The sequence below is a fragment of the Salmo salar genome, chromosome ssa16, assembly GCF_905237065.1.
Source record: "Salmo salar chromosome ssa16, Ssal_v3.1, whole genome shotgun sequence".
Classification (NCBI taxonomy): domain Eukaryota; kingdom Metazoa; phylum Chordata; class Actinopteri; order Salmoniformes; family Salmonidae; genus Salmo; species Salmo salar.
Window position 1 is genome coordinate 59,816,972 of NC_059457.1, and position 26,077 is coordinate 59,843,048.

The following is a 26,077-nucleotide window of genomic DNA, read 5'->3' on the forward strand; positions in this document are numbered from 1 at the left end:
CGAGCCGAAACTTGGGATTCGGGGTCGCCTCACATAGGCCTACACATATTGTCAGAGCTGGACCCGCAGCTATAACGTAACTATGTGTTTTATGTTTTTTTATGGTTAAAATTGAAAGCACTGTGAATTATGGGCCTTCTCTGACATATGTGATAGTTGGCTTCTATACGAGTTGGAAAAAGTGGATTTGGTGTCAGATGGTATCAGTTTGGTGTTAGAATGACATCTAATTGACTGATGGACGCTGACTGCTGGGTGACGAGCAATGGAGAGGAACCACAGTCACTGCCCGGCCATCCCGAGTTCATCGGGCCAGTCAATTATGCATTTCTGCAGTATTTTTGAGCATGCATAAATTCGTGATGCTAAATGCCCATTGAATCAAATTGCAAACGTAACGCGCAATATTGCAAACGTAACGCGCATTTGCAATATGATTCAACAGCAAAAAATATCACCAAAGTTGACATGATGAAATCAACACAATGAGCGATAGAGAGGAACCACAGTCACTGCACGGCCATCCCCAGTTCATTGGGACAGTCAATTATGCATTTCTGCAGGGTTTTTGAGCATGCCAAATTCGTGATGTTGAGGCCCATTGAAACATATCGGTAATGCGCATCCGTGCACATGGTGACCCGAAATGGGTTACCAGGATACATTTTTTAGAAGGGTTTTAAATGCCTTTACGGGGGTGCAAGGGGTCCACGGTTGGGTAGGGAGCACCTTCCATCAGTGCCCATCCAATATGGGGCGCCCCTAGTCATTTTGGACATTTTTCAAAAGAATCGCTAAAAAATGACAGTCCCACTTCTCTCATGTCACCATCAAGCCATGGAGATGAACCACAGTCACTGTCCGGCCATACCGAGATCATCGGGACAGTCAATTATGCATTTCTGCAGTATTTTTGAGCATGCCTAAATTCGTGATGCTAAATGCCCATTGAATCATATTGCAAACGTAACGCGCTATATTGCAAACGTAACGCGCATTTGCAATATGATTCAACAGCAAAAAATATCACCAAAGTTGACATGATGAAATCAACACAACGAGCGATGGAGAGGAACCACAGTCACTGCACGGCCATCCCCAGTTCATCGGGCCAGTCAATTATGCATTCTGAGCATGTCAAATTAGTTAAAAATGTTAAAAGCAACAGAGTCCCACTTCTCCCTCATCATACATGACAAGTAGACTGTCTGCGTTGATTCATGGCTTAACATAGGGCTATATATCATTTGGGCAGTATAAATGCCATTTGGACTATGGTTCACTGACTTTTGGGTTTGGAAACCGACTTCCTATGATCGTACATGGCAAACGGACAAACATCCTGATTTGGCACATTCAATACTTTCATACACGTATAATTGACAAAAAAAGAATTTGACATTTCATTTGCACATTTCTAATGGCATTTGGCAAAAAAATGAAAAAAAGATGTCACTTTTGACTTCCTATGAAATCATATTCCAAATGCACAAAACATATGCCTTATGCACAAGCAAAAACAACCCAAAAAATGATGTCAATAAAAAACATCATTAGCATGTTCATACAGCTCTTATACATGTGTAATTGACATAACAATCGAAAAAAATTCGAAAACGGTCCAGAAACCACTTTTTAAGGGGTTGAAAACTTTTTAAAAAAATTCATTTTTTCAAAATTTGACTCTTGGGTCTTGAATTGTTACATTTGCAATATGAAAATTCACTGCGGAGAGCTCTAGCCATCTATTGGATTTTTGCTTTATGATTTGGCACATTCAATACTTTCATTAATTGAAAAAAAAAGAATTGGACATGTCATTTTGCAAAAAAAAAAAGTCACTTTTTTCCTATGAAATCATATTCAAAATGCACAAAACATATGCCTTGTGCACAAGCAAAAGCAACCCAAAAAACGACGTCAATAAAAAACATCATAAGCATGTTCATACAGCTCTTATACATGTGTAATTGACATAACAATCGAAAAAAATTCGAAAAACGGTCCAGAAACCACTTTTTTAAGGGTTGATAAGTTTTCAAAAAAAATATCATATTATCAAAATCTGACCTTTGGGTTTAGACTTGGGTATCATTTGCTGTATGAAAAACCACGGTGGAGCGCGCTCGCCATCTAAAGGAAATTTGGGGTGTTACAATTGGCAATTGCCATCGGAAAATTGCCATATGATTGGCCCGGAGATGGGCCGCTTTCGGTGGTATTTACAATCGTGTGTATGATTCGTGCTATGCCAATATGTTCCCATGTTATTTTGTCCAAATTAGGGGGGTTTTCCCTTACTGGGTGGATAGGAACATTAGCCCGCTGGCCTTACTGGGTGGATAGGAACATTAGCCCGCTGGCCTTACTGGGTGGATAGGAACATTAGCCTGCTGGCCTTACTGGGTGGATAGGAACATTAGCCTGCTGGCCTTACTGGGTGGATAGGAACATTAGCCTGCTGGCCTTACTGGGTGGATAGGAACATTAGCCCGCTGGCCTTACTGGGTGGATAGGAACATTAGCCCGCTGGCCTTACTGGGTGGATAGGAACATTAGCCTGCTGTCCTTACTGGGTGGATAGGAACATTAGCCTGCTGGCCTTACTGGGTGGATAGGAACATTAGCCTGCTGGCCTTACTGGGTGGATAGGAACATTAGCCTGCTGGCCTTACTGGGTGGATAGGAACATTAGCCCGAGCTATTTAGGAGGGATATCACACCTGGCACAAATGATTGTCTAGTTGTGTTTTTCCTGCTGAGGGGTGCCCTATACCTGTGCCCAGAGGGGAGTAGTTCAAAGTCCAGGTATGTATGTATGTATGTATGTATGTATGTATGTATGTATGTATGTATGTATGTATGTATGTATGTATGTATGTAAAACATTTCTTACCGAGCCTTTCCGTCAGTCCACCCAAGTTTATTCAACTGTCTTCTTACTGTAATTAGAGCGATGCCGTCATACCAGCAGATGGGCTATCGCTCGTCTTCTTCATTCATCAGTGAGTCGATGGCTTGATTAGTCTCTTTGGACATGAAATACAATAAATGCGAAAATGTGCAGCGTACAGTAAAAACCAGCAGTCAATTTATTTAAGCATTGTTTAGTAGTATTAGGCCTACATTAAAGTATGGTGGCCTACTGTACCTGTTCATTTTCCTGGGCTTTCGAGTTCGGCGGAGAACAGGCATCTGATGGTAGTGTTTCTGAATAGCACTGTCCATGACCAAAATCCCCAAGTCTACCAGTATTTCTGAAATGTCTCCAGTAGATTTTTCCGTTCCTCCTGAAAGCCCTAATCTGCTCACTTAAATGAATAGAGATCATGGTGCTACAATATAATCAAAGTGAGGACAAACGGCAATCTGCTGTATACTTATAGCCTATTGTAACCTGAAAGTCACGCCTTTCCTCACCCCGCCCAAAACTCCACCCTTAACACAGTTACCATTCAAAAACGAGCTGTTAATCAAAAAAGAATCACATTGCCACCAAAGAAAACAGACGAAATGGACATTTTCATCAAACCAGCGTCTTTCTATGGTGCTACCCGTTCCAGGGTTAGGACTGTAACCACCAGCTTCTTTCTACGGTTCTACCCGTTCCAGGGTTAGGACTGTAACCACCAGCTTCTTTCTATGGTGCTACCCGTTCCAGGGTTAGGACCGTAACCACCAGCTTCTTTCTACGGTGCTACCCGTTCCAGGGTTAGGACTGTAACCACCAGCTTCTTTCTATAGTGCTACCCGTTCCAGGGTTAGGACTGTAACCACCAGCTTCTTTCTACGGTGCTACCCGTTCCAGGGTTAGGACTGTAACCACCAGCTTCTTTCTACGGTGCTACCCGTTCCAGGGTTAGGACTGTAACCACCAGCTTCTTTCTATGGTGCTACCCGTTCCAGGGTTAGGACTGTAACCACCAGCTTCTTTCTATGGTGCTACCCGTTCCAGGGTTAGGACTGTAACCACCAGCTTCTTTCTATAGTGCTACCCGTTCCAGGGTTAGGACCGTAACCACCAGCTTCTTTCTATAGTGCTACCCGTTCCAGGGTTAGGACTGTAACCACCAGCTTCTTTCTACGGTGCTACCCGTTCCAGGGTTAGGACCGTAACCACCAGAGGACTTGAACATGAGCCGGAGCTGAGAGGATCACCAAAACTAAAGATATTTTGGTTTCAAAGCATTTTATATTAAAAAAAAGAATATGTAGCCTTTCAATGTGTAGGTGTACTGTATAATTAACTCGATAATTGTGTACCTAAAATGTGAATGTGTTTTTGCAGAGCTTACAACCATCTGTAGAGATCAGTGGGCAACGGGCGCTGGGCGACGGGCTGGGCGACGGGCCGCACTGAAAAAACACATGGTTGCCAAGAAAGCGGTTTGTTACGCTAGATTCTTAGTGTGTACAGCATTTGTTTGTTGGAGTCATTTTAAATTCTTAATTGATCTACTGTTTCTATCGTAGGCCACCGTAATCGATGGGGGCTCAGGGTGGTACCAGGGTGGTACCATTCTGCTCATCTGATAAAGGTGCTCATGGATCAGATTCTAACTTTGAAGACCGATATGGAGTCATTGATGGCAGACCAGCAGAAAGAGAAACGTTCTCTGAGGGCGACTGCTGATGCATTGGTCCAGACCCAGGTGGTATTGGCAGCGAGTCACTCCTCGTTAGCGGAGAGTCAGGTGGAGAATGACCCGTTGAAAAGGGAGAGGAACCGGATGGACTCACAATCCATGCCAGGCACACCTGTGAGCTCTGGAACTCCACCTCCGACAGGTAGAGTCAACATACCTGGCGGGTTCGTCAGGTCGTCAGTTCACCCTGACATTTCCGTTCCTCCTCTGACAACAGAACTTGACCAACTGCTCACCAGGCACAGCAAGGGCCGTCTGGACCGTTCTGCTGTTCCACGGTTCTGTAACCGAAGAGATACCAGGAGTGGGAACAGAATACCAACTGGGATGGATCCCGAGGCAAATGTGGCTTACCAGTGAACCTCCGTGTGTTCATCAATAATACAGAGTCTCAGAAGTTTCCGTCCATGACTGATGCAACTCGAAAAAGCATTAAAGACAGAGTTAATGAGTACTTGAGGTCACCGAGAAAGTCTCTGGTCATGGCCTGCTCTCACTTATGTAAGGAATTAGGCACTTTCCCACGTTTACTACAGTATGTACTGTAGGCTATGTTTACTTGTCAGACTGCACAGTAGCCTAATAAACAAATGCAGGTGGCTTATCTTCAAAATGCTTTATTATCCAAATGTAAAAGCATATACTGTACAGTATTTCTTCATCAGCATCTTTATGCTTTCGTTAATAAAATGATGATAAAAATACTATTTCAAAATGTCCATTAACGAATGACTTGTTCAAATATGCCATGATAAATATAAATATGCCATGATATTCTTGATGTGTTGACTGAATATAAGCAAGTGATGTCTGCTGTTTTGCCTTTTTCTCACGCACTCGAGGTTAAATGAAAACGAAATCCCCAAAATATTGTTACTTTTTAAACGAAGTGATTATATCATTCTAAATTAATTAATTAATAATAAAAGCCCCTGTGAGAATATCTAACGGAAAATGCCCCTTAGATATTAAATTAGAGTCCTCCAATCCTCTAAATGGATTTACTGGCGGAGAGTCAAAATCATTGAGTTTTTCTCTCGGTATACTGTAGGCCCATAGGTGAAATGAGTCTCACTAGTGTTGAGTAATGGCTGATTTCTGTAGGAGACTTCACAACTATGCTGTGTAGATATCATTTACTATGTTGTGAAGACATCACAACTATGAAATAACACATATGGAATCGGTTAAGAACAAATTCTTATTTACAAGGACAGCCTACTCCTTCCTCCCACAACGGGGATTTGAACCTCGGTCTCCCACTTGCCCCTCATTCTGTAGTGCAGACATGGCCTGCGCTCTCCCTTATGTAAGGAATTGGGCTACACAGTAGCCTAATAAACAAACACATTTTCTTTAATAAAATAACGATAAAAAAATACTCTTTCAAAATACAGATGTTGATTTAGTTATGGATCCATAACGAATTTCTATGGGAATAAATATAATTGATTTACAGAAATATTGGAACGAAGTTGTCTAAAGGCAAGCAATATAGACTCCGGTCCTGTAGCCTACTCCCGACCTTCACATTGTACAGCGCCATAGAAACGGAGAGGGTTTCCTTTTTCTCTGAATAGAAACACCATAATATTCATCAAATTTAATTAAGCCAAATTCCTCAATCAATCCCAAACGCTGTTATTACAAAAAGGTTTTCAATTCTCTGGTAATGCCAGTACAGAATACAATCAAATGCTTCTCAAAGATGCCCTCTGGCGGTCAAACTAGTAATGATGTGCAGTTACAGAAAGAATTGGCTGAGAATTCAACAACGTGCCACAGAATGCCGAGGCAGCACGCGAGGCAGGCAGCACGCGAGGCAGGCAGCACGCGAGGCAGGCAGCACGCGAGGCAGGCAGCACGCGAGGCAGGCAGCACGCAAGGTGTGCCGCAGTATGACACAACTTCTAAAGGAGGGACCACTGTAGGCTCGCGTCTGGGTTTCCCTTTCTAGTCTGTGATTTGTTTTCAAGCCCTGCCACATCCGACGAGCATCAGAGCCGGTGTAATAGGATTAAATCTTAATCCTGTATTGATGCTTTGCTTGTTTGATGGTTCGTCTGAGGGCATAGCACCATCCATATTGGATTTCTATTTGCCATATATTTTTCAACTGTGCTGTGACGTTTCACAAAAGTTATGAACTTTTCTATTCTCATTAGTTTCTACAGTTTGTAAATGTAGTACTTTTAGCCCAAAAAGTTTGTTTTTATTATTGATCAATTTGACACTGACTTCAAATCACCCAGTAGTGCTATTTGCAGAGTTGGCTCAAAAAATAAATATATTTAACTGATCACAATTTTCTTTAACCAATTTTGGTCTTTAATGCAGGGTCTTTCTCCCCCTTCCACTTGCCTCTTCCATTTTTGCTGTAATGCTGCAATTATTTTGGGGTTGAACAGACATTTACATATATTTTTGTTAGCTGCATGTGTGACACAACTCCACCAGTCCTATTTATGATATCATTTACAAATACTTTTTTTTTTTATCAAAGTGTTTTATCAATTACTATATTTGAGTTTAACCACAGTATTTGTTGTCGTATTTTTTTCTGGTGGATTAAACTGAAATTGCAACCCGTTGTTGCCTTAGTTAGCATGGTAGATATCATGCATTGAAAGGTCTTTCCTACCCTACCGGCTACCGATGTCATTCTTCTGTGAGCTGCTCCATGCCGAAACCAGTTGAGCTGCCTGCAGATGATATTCTACTGAAACTAGGCTGTAGGTTCACCCCTGAAGGGCCTGTAGGTTCACCCCTGAAGGGCCTGTAGGTTCACCCCTGTAGGTTCACCCCTGAAGGGCCTGTAGGTTCACCCCTGTAGGTTCACCCCTGAAGGGCCTGTAGGTTCACCCCTGTAGGTACACCCCTGTAGGGCCTGTAGGTTCACCCCTGAAGGGCCTGTAGGTTCACCCCTGAAGGGCCTGTAGGTTCACCCCATAATCATTATATGTTATCTGCATACGTTATCCAAGCATACTGTACCTTACCTTTACCTGTTCTATTGTCATTTTAATGAGGGTGTCATTCTGACTTGTAAATCACACTTCTCAAAATACTGCACTAACATGCTTAGGATAATACATCCAAATTACAACACGGCACATGGGATCATAACCAATGTTTAATATACACACACTAGATGAAATGTAAATGAAATGGAGGACTGCTGTTCTGATGAGTGCCATTATGCCCACCCTGTTTGTCTCGTAGACCAACCTGCCCACCCCGTTTGGCCTGTAGACCACCCCGTTTGGCCCGTAGACCACCCCGTTTGGCCCATAGACCACCCTGCCCTCTCCACCCCGTTTGTCCCGTAGATCACCCCGTTTGGCCCGTAGACCACCCCGTTTGGCCCGTAGACCACCCCGTTTGGCCCGTAGACCACCCCGTTTGGCCCGTAGACCACCCTGCCCTCTCCACCCCGTTTGTCCCGTAGACCACCCCGTTTGGCCCGTAGACCACCCTGCCCTCTCCACCACTAACCCTGCCCACCCTGTTTGGCCCGTAGACCACCCTGTTCCCTCTACCACTAATCTGCTGCTTTAGAAGTGTGTCACCAGCAGCAGATCCCCTGTCTGTGGTGCCCCTTGGCTCTTCCCAGCCAGAGGGGGGTGTATATGGGGTTATTCAGTGTTAGCACAACCCCCAGTGCTTCTACATCTTTTGTATTCCAGGACAGTAACTGACCCTGGCCACCTGTCAAATTTGTTGTTATTCAAATATCTGCCTTGTCATGCCCAGCTACACTTAATAAGAAATATGGGTCATCTAAATTGAAGTAGAACCTCTTTCTAGTTCTGTGAAATGCAGACTGTGGAGAAACGTCAATGATGCAGAGAAACAAAACAAACAGCATGTTCTAGACATAAGGGCCAGTCATAATCTACATGCTCCCATTCTGGGTCAAATCCCTGGAATCAGAGGGGATTGAATTCAAACTGAAATCCCTGCCTGGCTTTAATCTGGCTGTGTATACAATAACACAATACAATAGACAATACCTTGGACCAGTTACAATATGTGTGGTTGATTTCATGGCATCTTAATACCATGACTTTCTACAGATCCTAATGTTTGGAAAGTCTTGTAACTGAACTTCATACGCCTCAAGTTTACAGCGTAACGCTCAAATGCCCCAGTAGGTGTATAATGTAATCTACTGTATCATCAATACCATAGCATGACCATAATTATTACAGGAAGCTCAGTAACAGCACTTTGAGTAAGCATACGTTATTCTTCTGGGCTTTTCTTGCTTGCTTAAGTGCGTGTATGACACACCTATCATTTTATATTACTGTACTTCCAAAGCTCTGCAGCAGTAGCGACAGGCTAGCCTGGTTATATACAGCTCTGTAGCAGTAGCGACAGGCTAGCCTGGTTATGTACAGCTCTGTAGCAGTAGCGACAGGCTAGCCTGGTTATGTACAGCTCTGTAGCAGTAGCGACAGGCTAGCCTGGTTATGTACAGCTCTGTAGCAGTAGCGACAGGCTAGCCTGGTTATGTACAGCTCTGTAGCAGTAGCGACAGGCTAGCCTGGTTATATACAGCTCTGTAGCAGTAGCGACAGGCTAGCCTGGTTATATACAGCTCTGTAGCGACAGCCTAGCCTGGTTATGTACAGCTCTGTAGCAGTAGCGACAGGCTAGCCTGGTTATGTACAGCTCTGTAGCGACAGGCTAGCCTGGTTATATACAGCTCTGCAGCAGTAGCGACAGGCTAGCCTGGTTATATACAGCTCTGTAGCGACAGGCTAGCCTGGTTATGTACAGCTCTGTAGCAGTAGCGACAGGCTAGCCTGGTTATGTACAGCTCTGTAGCAGTAGCGTGGTTCTAAAGCCTAATAACTCTACTATTGTATGTAGTTTGAGATTAATTCGAGTTTCTGTTGGAAACCAGTGGTAGACCAGGTCGCGTGGGTTAGCTGGTAGACCAGTTCGTGTGGATGAGCTGGTAGACCAGGTCGTGTGGATGTGCTGGTAGACCAGGTCGTGGATGTGCTGGTAGACCAGGTCGTGTGGATGAGCTGGTAGACCAGGTCGTGTGGATGAGCTGGTAGACCAGGTCGTGTGGGTGTGGATGAGCTGGTAGACCAGGTCGTGTGGGTGGGGATGAGCTGGTAGACCAGGTCGTGTGGGTGTGGATGAGCTGGTAGACCAGGTCGTGTGGGTGGGGATGAGCTGGTAGACCAGGTCGTGTGGATGTGGATGAGCTGGTAGACCAGGTCGTGTGGGTGGGGATGAGCTGGTAGACCAGGTCGTGTGGGTGGGGATGAGCTGGTAGACCAGGTCGTGTGGATGGGGATGAGCTGGTAGACCAGGTCGTGTGGGTGGGGATGAGCTGGTAGACCAGGTCGTGTGGGTGGGGATGAGCTGGTAGACCAGGTCGTGTGGGTGGGGATGAGCTGGTAGACCAGGTCGTGTGGGTGGGGATGAGCTGGTCGACCAGGTCGCGTGGATGTTTCACCTCAGATTGGTTTCATACAGATCATTTGGATCCCTGCTCTGCCTGAACACCACCCATTCTCCTGTTCTCATTCATCTCGCTCCTCTCCCCTCCACAGCGGTATCAGACCTGGATGTAGAGTGTAAGTTATCAGACCACTACGTGTCTCCATGGCTCCTCCAGAGGAATGTGTTCCTGCCATCCACCAGACCACCATGTGTCCAGGAACTGCACCACACCGCTCAGCAGAGCCTCCAGGCCAGCCACAGAGGTACGCACCCATGATAACACCCCTAATACACGATAACACCCCTAATACACGATAACACCCCTAACACACGATAACACCCCCCTAACACACGATAACACCCCCCTAACACACGATAACACCCCCCTAACACCCCCAATACACGATAACACCCCCAATACACGATAACACCCCCAATACACGATAACACCCCCAATACACGATAACACCCCCAATACACGATAACACCCCACACCCCAATACACGATAACACCCCCTAACACACGATAACACCCCCTAACACCCCTAACACACGGTAACACCCCTAACACACGGTAACACCCCCTAACACACGGTAACACCCCCTAACACCCCCAATACACGATAACACCCCCAATACACGATAACACCCCCTAACACACGGTAACACCCCCTAACACACGGTAACACCCCCTAACACACGGTAACACCCCCTAACACACGGTAACACCCCCTAACACACGATAACACCCCCTTAACACACGATAACACCCCCAATACACGATAACACACGATAACACACGATAACACCCCCAATACACGATAACACCCCCAATACACGATAACACCCCTAATACACCGCACACATTGGACAGAAGTTAGGTCTTAAGCAGCGAACATCGTTCAGTCAGTAGCAATTAACCAATCATCGGTCAGTCCCGTGTGGCTCAGTTGGTAGAGCATGGTGTTTGCAACGCCAGGGTTGTGGGTTCGATTCCCACGGGGCACCAGTACGGAGAAAAACATTCTGAAATGTATTCATTCACTACTGTAAGTCGCTCTGGATAAGAGCGTCTGCTAAATGACTAAAATGTAAATGTAAATCTAATATTACAAGACATCTCTCTCTACACTCATCAACTCTACTTTGTCTTTGCTTGTCTGTAAAATGTATTTTATTTTCAGAGTATTGTTTTCATGCATGTTGTTTTGCGTCGTTCCTCTTAGTCTTTTTAGGGAGACGAGCAGTAAAGGTCTGGATCTCCTGTTTGTAGAAAGTAAAATACAAGTGCCATCTAGTGGATTAATAGAAACACCTCACTCCAGATAGTACAGTGGTAAGGTGACTAGATGTAGTACAGTAGTAAGGTGACTAGATATAGTACAGTAGTATGGTGACTAGATGTAGTACAATAGTATGGTGACTAGATGTAGTACAATAGTATGGTGACTAGATGTAGTACAATAGTATGGTGACTAGATGTAGTACAGTAGTAAGGTGACTAGATGTAGTACAGTAGTAAGGTGACTAGATGTAGTACAGTAGTAAGGTGACTAGATGTAGTACAGTAGTAAGGTGACAAGATGTAGTACAGTAGTAAGGTGACTAGATGTAGTACAGTAGTAAGGTGACTAGATGTAGTACAGTAGTAAGGTGACTAGATGTAGTACAGTAGTAAGGTGACTAGATGTAGTACAGTAGTAAGGTGACTAGATGTAGTACAGTAGTATGGTGACTAGATGTAGTACAGTAGTATGGTGACTAGATGTAGTGCAGTAGTATGGTGACTAGATGTAGTACAGTAGTATGGTGACTAGATGTAGTATGGTGACTAGATATAGTACAGTAGTAAGGTCAGTAGATATAGTACAGTAGTATGGTGAAATGATATGGTGACTAGATATAGTACAGTAGATATAGTACAGTAGTAAGGTGACTAGATATAGTACAGTAGTATGGTGACTAGATATAGTACAGTAGATATAGTACAGTAGTAAGGTGACTAGATATAGTGCAGTAGAAAGGTGACGGTAGATATAGTACAGTAGTAAGGTGACTAGATGTAGTATGGTGACTAGATATAGTACAGTAGTAAGGTCAGTAGATATAGTACAGTAGTAAGGTGACTAGATATAGTGCAGTAGAAAGGTGACGGTAGATATAGTACAGTAGTAAGGTGACTAGATATAGTACAGTAGTATGGTGACTAGATATAGTACAGTAGATATAGTACAGTAGTAAGGTGACTAGATATAGTACAGTAGTGAGGTGACTAGATATAGTACAGTAGTGAGGTGACTAGATATAGTACAGTAGAAAGGTGACGGTAGATATAGTACAGTAGTAAGGTGACTAGATATAGTACAGTAGTATTGTGACTAGTACAGTAGATATAGTACAGTAGTAAGGTCAGTAGATATAGTACAGTAGTAAGGTGACTAGATATAGTACAGTAGATATAGTACAGTAGTAAGGTGACTAGATATAGTACAGTAGTAAGGTGACTAGATATAGTACAGTAGTAAGGTGACTAGATATAGTACAGTAGTAAGGTGACTAGATATAGTACAGTAGTAAGGTGACTAGATATAGTACAGTAGTAAGGTGACTAGATGTAGTAAGGTGACTAGATGTAGTAAGGTGACTAGATGTAGTAAGGTGACTAGATGTAGTAAGGTGACTAGATGTAGTAAGGTGACTAGATGTAGTAAGGTGACTAGATGTAGTAAGGTGACTAGATGTAGTAAGGTGACTAGATGTAGTACGGTAGTAAGGTGACTAGATGTAGTACAGTAGTAAGGTGACTAGATGTAGTACAGTAGTAAGGTGACTAGATGTAGTACAGTAGTAAGGTGACTAGATGTAGTACAGTAGTAAGGTGACTAGATGTAGTACAGTAGTAAGGTGACTAGATGTAGTACAGTAGTAAGGTGACTAGATGTAGTACAGTGGTAAGGTGACTAGATGTAGTACAGTGGTAAGGTGACTAGATGTAGTACAGTGGTAAGGTGACTAGATGTAGTACAGTGGTAAGGTGACTAGATGTAGTACAGTGGTAAGGTGACTAGATGTAGTACAGTGGTAAGGTGACTAGATGTAGTACAGTGGTAAGGTGACTAGATGTAGTACAGTGGTAAGGTGACTAGATGTAGTACAGTGGTAAGGTGACTAGATGTAGTACAGTGGTAAGGTGACTAGATGTAGTACAGTGGTAAGGTGACTAGATGTAGTACAGTGGTAAGGTGACTAGATATAGTACAGTAGTAAGGTGACTAGATGTAGAAAGGTGACTTGTTGTAGAAAGGTGACTAGATGTAGTACAGTAGTAAGGTGACTAGATATAGTACCGTAGTATGGTGACTAGATGTAGAAAGGTGACTAGATGTAGAAAGGTGACTAGATGTAGTAAGGTGACTAGATATAGTACAGTAGTAAGGTGACTAGATGTAGAAAGGTGACTAGATGTAGAAAGGTGACTAGTTGTAGAAAGGTGACTAGATGTAGAAAGGTGACTTGTTGTAGAAAGGTGACTAGATGTAGTACAGTAGTAAGGTGACTAGATATAGTACCGTAGTAAGGTGACTAGATATAGTACCGTAGTAAGGTGACTAGATATAGTACCGTAGTATGGTGACTAGATGTAGAAAGGTGACTTGTTGTAGAAAGGTGACTAGATGTAGTACAGTAGTAAGGTGACTAGATATAGTACCGTAGTATGGTGACTAGATGTAGAAAGGTGAGTAGATGTAGAAAGGTGACTAGATGTAGAAAGGTGACTAGATGTAGTAAGGTGACTAGATGTAGAAAGGTGACTAGATGGAGAAAGGTGACTAGATGTAGTACAGTAGTAAGGTGACTAGATATAGTACAGTAGTAAATTGACTAGATATAGTACAGTAGAAAGGTGACGGTAGATGTAGTACAGTAGTAAGGTGACTAGATGTAGTAAGGTGACTAGATGTAGTACAGTAGAAAGGTGACTGTAGATATAGTACAGTAGTAAGGTGACTAGATATAGTACAGTAGTAAGGTGACTAGATATAGTACAGTAGTAAGGTGACTAGATATAGTACAGTAGTAAGGTGACTAGATATAGTACAGTAGATATAGTACAGTAGTAAGGTGACTAGATGTAGTACAGTAGTAAGGTGACTAGATGTAGTACAGTAGTAAGGTCAGTAGATGTAGTACATTAGTATGGTGACTAGATGTAGTACAGTAGTATGGTGACTAGATGTGGTACAGTAGATATAGTACAGTAGTAAGGTGACTAGATATAGTACAGTAGAAAGGTGACGGTAGATATAGTACAGTAGTATGGTGACTAGATGTAGTATGGTGACTAGATTTAGTAAGGTGACTAGATATAGTACAGTAGTATGGTGACTAGATGTAGTAAGGTGACTAGATATAGTACAGTAGTAAGGTGACTAGTTATAGTACAGTAGTATGGTGACTAGATGTAGTAAGGTGACTAGATATAGTACAGTAGTAAGGTGACTAGATATAGTACAGTAGTATGGTGACTAGATATAGTACAGTAGTATGGTGACGGTAGATATAGTACAGTAGTATGGTGACGGTAGATATAGTACAGTAGTATGGTGACGGTAGATATAGTACAGTAGTATGGTGACTAGATATAGTACAGTAGTAAGGGGACTAGATATAGTACAGTAGTAAGGGGACTAGATATAGTACAGTAGTATGGTGACTAGATATAGTACAGTAGTATGGTGACTAGATATATACAGTAGTATGGTGACTAGATATAGTACAGTAGATATAGTACAGTAGTATGGTGACTAGATGTAGTACAGTGGTAAGGTGACTAGATGTAGTACAGTGGTAAGGTGACTAGATGTAGTACAGTGGTAAAGTGACTAGATATAGTACAGTGGTAAGGTGACTAGATATAGTACAGTAGTAAGGTGACTAGATGTAGAAAGGTGACTAGATGTCGAAAGGTGACTTGTTGTAGAAAGGTGACTAGATGTAGTACAGTAGTAAGGTGACTAGATATAGTACCGTAGTATGGTGACTAGATGTAGAAAGGTGACTAGATGTAGAAAGGTGACTAGATGTAGTAAGGTGACTAGATATAGTACAGTAGTAAGGTGACTAGATGTAGAAAGGTGGCTAGTTGTAGAAAGGTGACTAGATGTAGAAAGGTGGCTAGTTGTAGAAAGGTGACTAGATGTAGAAAGGTGACTAGATGTAGAAAGGTGACTAGATGGAGAAAGGTGACTAGATGGAGAAAGGTGACTAGATGGAGAAAGGTGACTAGATGTAGTACAGTAGTATGGTGACTAGAAATAGTACAGTAGTATGGTGACTAGAAATAGTACAGTAGTATGGTGACTAGAAATAGTACAGTAGTATGGTGACTAGATGTAGTACAGTAGTATGGTGACTAGATGTAGAAAGGTGACTAGATGTAGAAAGGTGACTAGATGTAGTAAGGTGACTAGATATAGTACAGTAGTAAGGTGACTAGATGTAGAAAGGTGACTAGATGTAGAAAGGTGACTAGTTGTAGAAAGGTGACTAGTTGTAGAAAGGTGACTAGATGTAGAAAGGTGACTTGATGTAGAAAGGTGACTTGTTGTAGAAAGGTGACTAGATGTAGTACAGTAGTAAGGTGACTAGATATAGTACCGTAGTAAGGTGACTAGATATAGTACCGTAGTATGGTGACTAGATGTAGAAAGGTGACTTGTTGTAGAAAGGTGACTAGATGTAGTACAGTAGTAAGGTGACTAGATATAGTACCATAGTATGGTGACTAGATGTAGAAAGGTGAGTAGATGTAGAAAGGTGACTAGATGTAGAAAGGTGACTAGATGTAGTAAGGTGACTAGATGTAGAAAGGTGACTAGATGGAGAAAGGTGACTAGATGTAGTACAGTAGTAAGGTGACTAGATATAGTACAGTAGTAAATTGACTAGATATAGTACAGTAGAAAGGTGACGGTAGATGTAGTACAGCAGTAAGGTGACTAGATGTAGTAAGGTGACTAGATGTAGTACAGTAGAAAGGTGACTGTAGATATAGTACAGTAGTAAGGTGACTAGATATAGTACAGTAGTAAGGTGACTAGATATAGTACAGTAGTAAGGTGACTAGATATAGTACAGTAGATATAGTACAGTAGTAAGGTGACTAGATGTAGTACAGTAGTAAGGTGACTAGATGTAGTACAGTAGTAAGGTCAGTAGATGTAGTACATTAGTATGGTGACTAGATGTAGTACAGTAGTATGGTGACTAGATGTGGTACAGTAGATATAGTACAGTAGTAAGGTGACTAGATATAGTACAGTAGAAAGGTGACGGTAGATATAGTACAGTAGTATGGTGACTAGATGTAGTATGGTGACTAGATTTAGTAAGGTGACTAGATATAGTACAGTAGTATGGTGACTAGATGTAGTAAGGTGACTAGATATAGTACAGTAGTAAGGTGACTAGTTATAGTACAGTAGTATGGTGACTAGATGTAGTAAGGTGACTAGATATAGTACAGTAGTAAGGTCAGTAGATATAGTACAGTAGTAAGGTGACTAGATATAGTACAGTAGATATAGTACAGTAGTATGGTGACTAGATGTAGTACAGTAGTAAGGTGACTAGATATAGTACAGTAGTAAGGTGACTAGATATAGTACAGTAGTAAGGTGACTAGATATAGTACAGTAGTAAGGTGACTAGATATAGTACAGTAGTATGGTGACTAGATATAGTACAGTAGTATGGTGACGGTAGATATAGTACAGTAGTATGGTGACGGTAGATATAGTACAGTAGTATGGTGACGGTAGATATAGTACAGTAGTATGGTGACGGTAGATATAGTACAGTAGTATGGTGACGGTAGATATAGTACAGTAGTATGGTGACTAGATATAGTACAGTAGTATGGTGACTAGATATAGTACAGTAGTATGGTGACTAGATATAGTACAGTAGTATGGTGACTAGATATAGTACAGTAGTAAGGTGACGGTAGATATAGTACAGTAGTAAGGTGACGGTAGATATAGTACAGTAGTATGTGACTAGATGTAGTAAGGTGACTAGATGTAGTACAGTAGTATGGTGACTAGATGTAGTACAGTAGTATGGTGACTAGATGTAGTACAGTAGTATGGTGACTAGATGTAGTACAGTAGTATGGTGACTAGATGTAGTACAGTAGTATGGTGACTAGATATAGTACAGTAGTAAGGTGACTAGATGTAGTAAGGTGACTAGATATAGTACAGTAGTAAGGTCAGTAGATATAGTACAGTAGTAAGGTGACTAGATGTATTACAGTAGATATAGTACAGTAGTATGGTGATGGTAGATATAGTATAGTGGTGGTATAGTAGTATGGTGACGGTAGAATTGTGACAGCAGCTATTATACAGTAGATATAGTGTAGTAGTATGGTGACAGTAGGTATAGATCAGCAGTATGGTGACAGTAGATTTGGTATTTTATTTTTTATTTTACCCTTATTTAACTAGGCAAGTCAGTTAAGAACAAATTATTATTTTCAATGATGGCCTAGGAACAGTGGGCTAACTGCCTTGTTCAGGGGCAGAGCGATAGATTTGTACGGGGATTCGAACTTACAGTAGTATGAGTACAGTAGCATGATGACAGTAGATGTATAGTGACAGTAGATATAGTACAGTAGCATGATGACAGTAGATATAGTATAGTAGATATAGTACAGTAGCATGATGACAGTAGATGTAGTATAGTGACATAGTAGTACAGTAGTATGGTGACAGTAGATATAGTAGTACAGTAGTATGGTGATGGCAGCTATAGTACAGTAGTATGGTGACAGTAGATATAGTACAGTAGTATGGTGACAGTAGATATAGTACAGTAGTATGGTGACAGTAGATATAGTAGTACAGTAGTATGGTGACAGTAGATATAGTACAGTAGTATGGTGACAGTAGATATAGTACAGTAGTATGGTGACAGTAGATATAGTATAGTAGATATAGTACAGTAGTATGGTGACAGTAGATATAGTACAGTAGTATGGTGACAGTAGATATAGTACAGTAGTATGTTGACGGCAACTATAGTACAGTAGTATTGTGACAGTCGATATAGTACAGTAGTATGGTGACAGTAGATATAGTATAGTAGATATAGTACAGTAGTATGATGACAGTAGATATAGTATAGTGACAGTAGATATAGTAGTACAGTAGTATGGTGACAGTAGATATAGTAGTACAGTAGTATTGTGACAGTAGATATAGTACAGTAGTATGGTGACAGTAGATATAGTACAGTAGTATGGTGACAGTAGATATAGTAGTACAGTAGTATGGTGACAGTAGATATAGTACAGTAGTATGGTGACAGTAGATATAGTACAGTAGTATGGTGACAGTAGATATAGTATAGTAGATATAGTACAGTAGTATGGTGACAGTAGATGTGGTACAGGGGTATGGTCACGGGAGATTTAAAACATTTACACTTTAGTCATTAACCAGATGGTCTTTCCAGGACAGCCTTCAATAAGTGCATTCGTTTTGAGATTGCTCGGTGAGACAACCACATAACACAGTCAAATATACAGGCTGTGAACATTCCGTTCCGGATAAGCAATGGATATATATATGGTTTTGCAACAAACCAAAAAACATCCACACTAAAGTCTATGAATTTGAAATCTGAGAACAGTAATATTTCACATACACATGAAGGTACCTATAATCATTTCTGATGGGAAAAAAAACAAATGGGGAAAATTTGGTGGATATAGCATTTTGGAAATTCTCTCCACGTGTTTTGCTGTTTTCATTGCTGAAATATGTTACTGTGTGTGTGTGTGTGTGTGTGTGTGTGTGTGTGTGTGTGTGTGTGTGTGTGTGTGTGTGTGTCAGATTACCAGCTCAGACAGCAAGCGAGCAGCAGAAGACGCAGGGTGACCATTGCTGTCTCTGTGGCACCCCCTATGCCCACGTACCCCTCACCACACTCTGCCAGGAGGAGACAGCAGAGGGGCCGGAGCCTGACTGCGGTAACACAACTTCCACTCATATGATCAACTACCAACTTATGGATAACAGACATATACTTACAGACCGTCTATGATAAAGCCTCCAGGTGCCACAGCATTTTGAGGCATCTGTTTCCTAGTCTGACCGTGTTCCATCCTCACAGGGACTGCTGTCAAATCAAATTGTATTTGTCATAATGTGCCAAATGCAAAATTTCACCTTACAGTGAAATGCTTATTTACAAGCCCATAACCAACAATGCAGGTGTTTTTTTTTGTGTGTGTGGATTTTACCCCCTTTTTTTCGCCCCAATTTTCAATCATGTCTCATCACTGCAACTCCCCAATGGGCTCAGGAGAAGCGAAGGTGGAGTCGTGCTTCCTCAGAAACATGACCCGCCAAACCGCACTCAACACCCACCTGCTTAACCCGGAAGCCAGCCGCACCAATGTGTCGGAGGAAACACCGACGCTGGGCCAATTATGGGACTCCCGGCCACGGCCGGTTGTGGCACAGCCTGGGAATGAACCCGGGTCTGTAGTAACACCTCTTCCGCTGAGATGCAAGTGACCTCTGAGCCACTTGGGAGGCCACTGAGATGCAGTTCTAAGAAAAATAAGAGTTTAGAAAATATATATATATATATTTTTTATATACTTACGTTTTATTTAGTAACACAATAAAATAGCAATAACGAGGCTATATACAGGGGGTACCGGTACCAATGTGCAGTGGTACAGGTTAGCCGAGGTAATATGTACATATGTCACAAGTTTCCTCCTTTCTTTGGTTCTCCATTAACGTCTCTGTGGTAAGAACCTGTCAGTCCTGAGGCCGACTTTCCAGTTTTATATTTTTTGTCGCTTTAAATTATATATATATATTTTTTTATATCGCGTTTACATAAGTTTTCAGATCCTTTACTCAGTACTTTGTTGAAGCACCTTTGGCAGCGATTACAGCCTCGAGTCTTCTTGGGTATGACACTACAAGCTTGGCACACCTGTATTTGGGGAGTTTCTCCCATCCTTCTCTGCAGATCCTCTCAAGCTCTGTCAGGTTGGATAGAGAGCATCGTTGCACAGCTATTTTCAGGTCTCTCCAGAGATGTTCGATCGGGTTCAAGTCCGGGTTTGGCTGGGCCACTCAAGGACATTCAATTACTTGTCCCGAAGCCACTCCTGTGTCATCTTGGCTGTGTGCTTAGGATCGTTGTCCTGTTGGAAGGTGAAACTTCGCCCCAGTCTGAAGTCCTGAGTGTTCTGGACTAGTTTTTTTTTTTTAATCACGGATCTCTCTGTACTTTTCTCCGTTTGTCTTTGCCTTGATCCTGACTAGTCTCCCAGTGCCTGCCGCTGAAAAACATCCCCACAGCATGATGCTGCCACCACCACGCTTCACTGTAGGGATGGTGCCAGGTTTCCTCCAGACGTGACGCTTGGCATTCAGGCCAAAGAGTTCAATCTTGGTTTCATCAGACCAGAGAATCTTGTTTGTCATGGTCTGAGAGTCCTTTAGGTGCCTTTTGGCAAACTCCAAGCTGGCTGTCATGTGCCTTTTACTGAGGAGTGGCTTCCATCTGGCCACTCTACCATAAAGGCCTGATTGGTGGAGTGCTGTACAGATGGTTGTCCTTCTGGAAGGTTCTCCCATCTCCACAGAAGAACTCTGGAGCTCTTGGGTTCTTGGACACCTCCTTGACCAAGGCCTTTCTCCTCCGATTGCTCAGTTTGGCCGGGCGGCCAGCTGTAGGTAAAGTCTTGGTAGTTCCAAACTTCTTCCATTTCAGAATGATGGAGGCCACTGTGTTCTTGGGGACCTTCGATGCTGCAGAAATGTTTTGGTGTCCTTCCCCAGATTTGTGCCTCGACACAATCCTGTCTCAGAGCACTGCGGACAATTCCTTCGACCTCATGGCTTGGTTTTTGTTCTGACATGCACTGTCAACTGTGGGACCTTATATAGACAGGTGTGTGCCTTTCCAAATAATGTCCAATCAATTTAATTTATCACAGGTGGACACCAATCAAGTTGTAGAAACATCTCAAGGATGATCAATGGAAACAGGATGCACCTGAGCTCAGTTTTGAGTCTCTTAGCAAAGGGTCTGAATACTTATGTAAATAAGGTATTTCTGTTTTTTATTTTAAATAAATTTGCAAACATTTCTACAAACCATTTTTTTGCATTGTCATAATGGGGCATTGTGTGTAGATTGAGGGAAATGTTTTTTTTAATCCATTTTAGAATAAGGCTGTAACTTAACAAAACGTGGAAACCGTCAAGGGTGGAGAACCTTTCCGACTGCACTGTACATGTCTTCCACTTTCATCAGTTATAATATATGTTTAACAAAACACATAAAAAAGGTTTAATTTTTCCTTTCCAGATGCAGCTGTCTGCATGTGTGAAGTCACAATGTGTGCTATTTCATCCTGAAATGCAGTGTTTCTTTGTTCATTTCCGTTGAGTGGATACTAGTGAATGACAACATGTGAATGTATGTCTCTGCTGTGTGTGTTTCTTCTCTCCAGCGGCAGGGGAAACCATTCAATAATCAGCAGCTAGAACAGACCAAGGTAACAGGAAAGAAGGGTTACCCATGTGTTCCACGGGTTTGAACTCTGCATCCTGTTCACTTTCTCCTCGGTCATTCATGGGTCTGGGAAATGTCACAATCCTTCATCCTGCAGTTGATCAGCGGTCCTGGGTAGCTGGGCAGTTCTGGCAGCTCTGTAATGTAACTGGTTTATATAGCTCTCCTTCAGGACATATCAGAGATCAGCGGTCCTGGGTAGCTGGGTAGCTGGGCAGCTCTGTAATGTAACTAGTTTATATAGCTCTCCTTCAGGACATATCAGAGATCAGCGGTCCTGGGTAGCTGGGCAGCTCTGGCAGCTCTGTAATGTAACTGGTTTATATAGCTCTCCTTCAGGACATATCAGAGGTCCTGGGTAGCTGGGCAGCTCTGGCAGCTCTGTAATGTAACTGGTTTATATAGCTCTCCTTCAGGACATAAACTCCAGGTGACTGTCTCACCCTCTGTCTACATATCCGCTCCTCTCTGTCCTGAGATTTCCTCTGTCTCCAGTGTATTGTGGTTCAATAACCCTTCAAATGTCTGAGTCTGAATCCATTTCTATTTCTTCATCATTCATTCATTTTGTCATCCTCATGTTGTAGTTTGACAGACCTGCCCCCCGCTCCTCCTCCCTCACCGAATGTTGCCACTTCTCTCCCTGGAGCAGAAAGGTATTGGTCCATGTCTTCTCTCCTTCTCTCCTCTCATTCTCTCCTCTCCTGTCTCCTCCTCTCTCATTCTCTCCTCTCCTGTCTCCTCCTCTCTCCTTCTCTCCTCTCTCCTTCTCTCCTCTCCTGTCTCCTCTCTCCTTCTCTCCTGTCTCCTCCTCTCTCCTTCTCTCCTCTCATTCTCTCCTCTCCTGTCTCCTCCTCTCTCATTCTCTCCTCTCCTGTCTCCTCCTCTCTCCTTCTCTCCTCTCTCCTTCTCTCCTCTCCTGTCTCCTCTCTCCTTCTCTCCTGTCTCCTCCTCTCTCCTTCTCTCCTCTCATTCTCTCCTCTCCTGTCTCCTCCTCTCTCCTTCTCTCCTCTCTCCTTCTCTCCTCTCCTGTCTCCTCTCTCCTTCTCTCCTGTCTCCTCCTCCTCTCCTTCTCTCCTCCTCTCTCCTGTCTCCTCTCTCCTTCTCTCCTGTCTCCTCCTCTCCTCTCTTCTCTATGCCTGTTCTGATGTTGCGATGTTCTAACTCTAGAATGCTTCTCAAACATTCTTTCAACATTCCTTTTCTGTTCTGTTTGTTTCCTCTGATTCTAACCTGGTCAGAGTCATAAACTGCCATCTGTAAAAAATCTATCAATCCCTGCTCCCAATCCCTGAGTAATCATTCTCTTTTACACAGTTGGACCAATTTAAATGTTCACAGAGCAGACTGTTGTTTTCCTAGTTCCTGTAGAGGCTGTAGAATAATAGTCATTTGACATCTGAGCTGCAGTATGTTTGGAATGTGTGTGTCGCATTAGAGGGTTCCAACCTGTTCGAGTCCCAGCAGCCTGGGGTTACATAATGACTGGGTTCCATAATGACGGCGTTCTGTCTGTGATTACCCATCATGCCTCAGTGCTGCGGTTACCCAGACCCCCCCCGTTCATCCGTCTCCGAGAGTGGACAGCCAGACCGTCACAGCTTTAATACCAAAGAGTACCAAAGAAAACAAAACTTTTTATTATCTGCCTGTCTCTCTCGCTGCCTCTCGCTTTCTGGCTCTCTCGCTCTGTCTCACTGTGTCTCACTCGCTCTGTCTCTCGCTGTGTCTCGCTCGCTCTGTCTCTCGCTGTGTCTCACTCGCTCTGTCTCTCGCTGTGTCTCGCTCGCTCTGTCTCTCGCTGTGTCTCGCTCGCTCTGTCTCTCGCTGTGTCTCACTCGCTCTGTCTCTCGCTCTGTCTCTCGCTGTGTCTCGCTCGCTCTGTCTCTCGCTGTGTCTCACTCGCTCTGTCTCTCGCTGTGTCTCGCTCGCTCTGTCTCTCACTGTGTCTCACTCGCTCTGTCTCTCGCTGTGTCTCACTCGCTCTGTCTCTCGCTGTGTCTCACTCGCTCTGTCTCTCGCTCTGTCTCTCGCTGTGTCTCGCTGTGTCTCTCGCTGTGTCTCGCTGTGTCTCTCGCTGTGTCTCGCTCGCTCTGTCTCTCGCTGTGTCTCTCGCTGTGTCTCTCGCTGTGTCTCGCTCGCTCTGTCTCTCGCTGTGTCTCGCTCGCTCTCTCTCGCTGTGTCTCGCTGTGTCTCGCTGTGTCTCGCTGTGTCTCACTGTGTCTCACTGTGTCTCTCGCTGTGTCTCTCGCTCTCTCTCGCTGTCTCTCGCTGTCTCTCGCTGTGTCTCACTGTCTCTCGCTGTGTCTCGCTGTGTCTCGCTGTGTCTCGCTCGTCCTTATTGTTCTAAAAACAAATCAGCTGTAAATGTTCTCTTTGATTTGTTTTACTATTTGGGGAATGTTTCCAAGGAGACGGTTCCTTTTGTGGCCTCTTAAATCTGCTGGGAACTGACATCCAGAGGAGAGAGCTGCTTTAACTTGGACATGGGGGTAGTGGAGGGTAAGAATGAGAGGAGGGTAGTGGAGGGTAAGAATGAGAGGAGGGTAGAGGAGGGTAAGAATGAGAGGAGGGTAGAGGAGGGTAAGAATGAGAGGGTAGAGGAGGGTGGGAATGAGAGGAGGGTGGGAATGAGAGGAGGGTAGAGGAGGGTGGGAATGAGAGGAGCGTAGAGGAGGGTAAGAATGAGAGGAGGGTAGAGGAGGGTGGGAATGAGAGGAGGGTAGAGGAGGGTAAGAATGAGAGGAGGGTAGAGGAGGGTGGGAACCAGTTGAACTCATGTGCACCTCTCTGTTAGGACCTGAAGGTAAGAGCTCTTTAACCAGATTAATTCATTCAGAAATACAGTGTTTCTTTCAGCTTGGAATGCCAGAAGTAAAGGGTTTGTTTTCAGCACTGCCAAGCTCCACGGAGAGCAGCAAAGAAAACATTTCTGACGTTTAGTTTAGTTACCAGATTGAAGTTTGGGGAAGCAGAAAGTCAGAGAGTAGTCTGACCCAGTGTTTTTGGTCTAGCCCAAAACCTTTTGATGGTGAACATTTTTTATTAATTAAAAAAAATGTAAAGTCTGTTTTGAGTTTCCATAACCACACTATGCAGTATTTAAAACAAATGTTTTACTGACACATTTGTATGACTTAAACAATCCAATATACTGTGCTAGGCAGTAGCATTCACACTGCAGAAAGCCCCCTGGAGTGACATGGTACCTGATGTGATTGGATGACATCTCACGTCCCAGAAGGTTTTTCTGACTGAAGCGCCCATCTTCTGACCGCAGCACGGTGCCCCCTATGGAAGGAAGCTGAACTTTACTACAACTTCATATTTAACCCCGTTTAAAATGGCCAATGTTGAGGTGGTAGAACTGACTAAATGGAGGTCTTATAACTTATTCTGTTCTACAGGTAAATACGCTTGGCTCATGTCTGTTATTTTCATATAGGCTATGCAACTATTTGTCATTTTAAAAAAGCTGCACATTATTACATCTGTGAAATTAATTCATTGAGCTTTTATTTGCATTACTGTTTTTCTTCACTCAGCTAAATATTTGTTCTATTGTTGTTGCATTGTCAAGAGATTAACCTGACAGTTAGCATTTCATTGCACTGTGTACTACATGTACATCACGTGTACTACATGTACATCACGTGTACTACATGTACATCACGTGTACTACATGTACATCACGTGTACATGACAAATTAACAAACTGGAACTTAGAAGGGAAGGTGAGGGCAGCCAGAAAGAGGGAAAATGATAGTGGTATAGTATGGGGAGGAGAGTGGTATAGTATGGGGAGGAGAGGAGAGTGGTATAGTATGGGGAGGAGGGGAGAGTGGTATAGTATGGGGAGGAGAGGAGAGTGGTATAGTATGGGGAGGAGAGGAGAGTGGTATAGTATGGGGAGAGTGGTATAGTATGGGGAGAGTGGTATAGTGTGGGGAGAGTGGTATAGTATGGGGAGGAGAGGAGAGTGGTATAGTATGGGGAGGAGAGGAGAGTGGTATAGTATGGGGAGGAGAGGAGATTGGTATAGTATGGGGAGGAGAGGAGAGTGGTATAGTATGGGGAGTAGAGGAGAGTGGTATAGTATGGGGAGTAGAGGAGAGTGGTATAGTATGGGAAGGAGAGGAGAGTGGTATAGTATGGGGAGTAGAGGAGAGTGGTATAGTATGGGGAGGAGAGGAGAGTGGTATAGTATGGGGAGGAGGGGAGAGTGGTATAGTATGGGGAGGAGAGGAGAGTGGTATAGTATGGGGAGGAGAGGAGAGTGGTATAGTATGGGGAGAGTGGTATAGTATGGGGAGAGTGGTATAGTATGGGGAGAGTGGTATAGTATGGGG

The 26,077-nt window shown here is 43.2% G+C and overlaps 1 protein-coding gene across 6 annotated transcripts in view; it reads left to right on the forward strand.

The window, feature by feature from the left end:
* The window catches only part of LOC106574160 (Nance-Horan syndrome protein), a 105,787-nt gene that overhangs the window by 22,990 nt on the left and 56,720 nt on the right, over positions 1–26,077 (forward strand). For 4 of the 6 annotated variants that reach the window (XR_006759792.1, XM_045697530.1, XM_045697533.1 and 1 more), the window contains exons 2-5: positions 10,223–10,375; positions 19,016–19,152; positions 21,667–21,711; positions 22,316–22,384. Coding sequence is in view for 5 of the 6 variants with exons in the window: in XM_045697530.1 (XP_045553486.1) it covers positions 10,223–10,375; positions 19,016–19,152; positions 21,667–21,711; positions 22,316–22,384 (404 nt within the window). In the remaining variant the exon portion in view is untranslated. The remainder of the gene's footprint in view (positions 1–10,222; positions 10,376–19,015; positions 19,153–21,666; positions 21,712–22,315; positions 22,385–26,077) is intronic. The other 2 variants (XM_045697531.1, XM_045697532.1) reach the window with 2 other exon arrangements.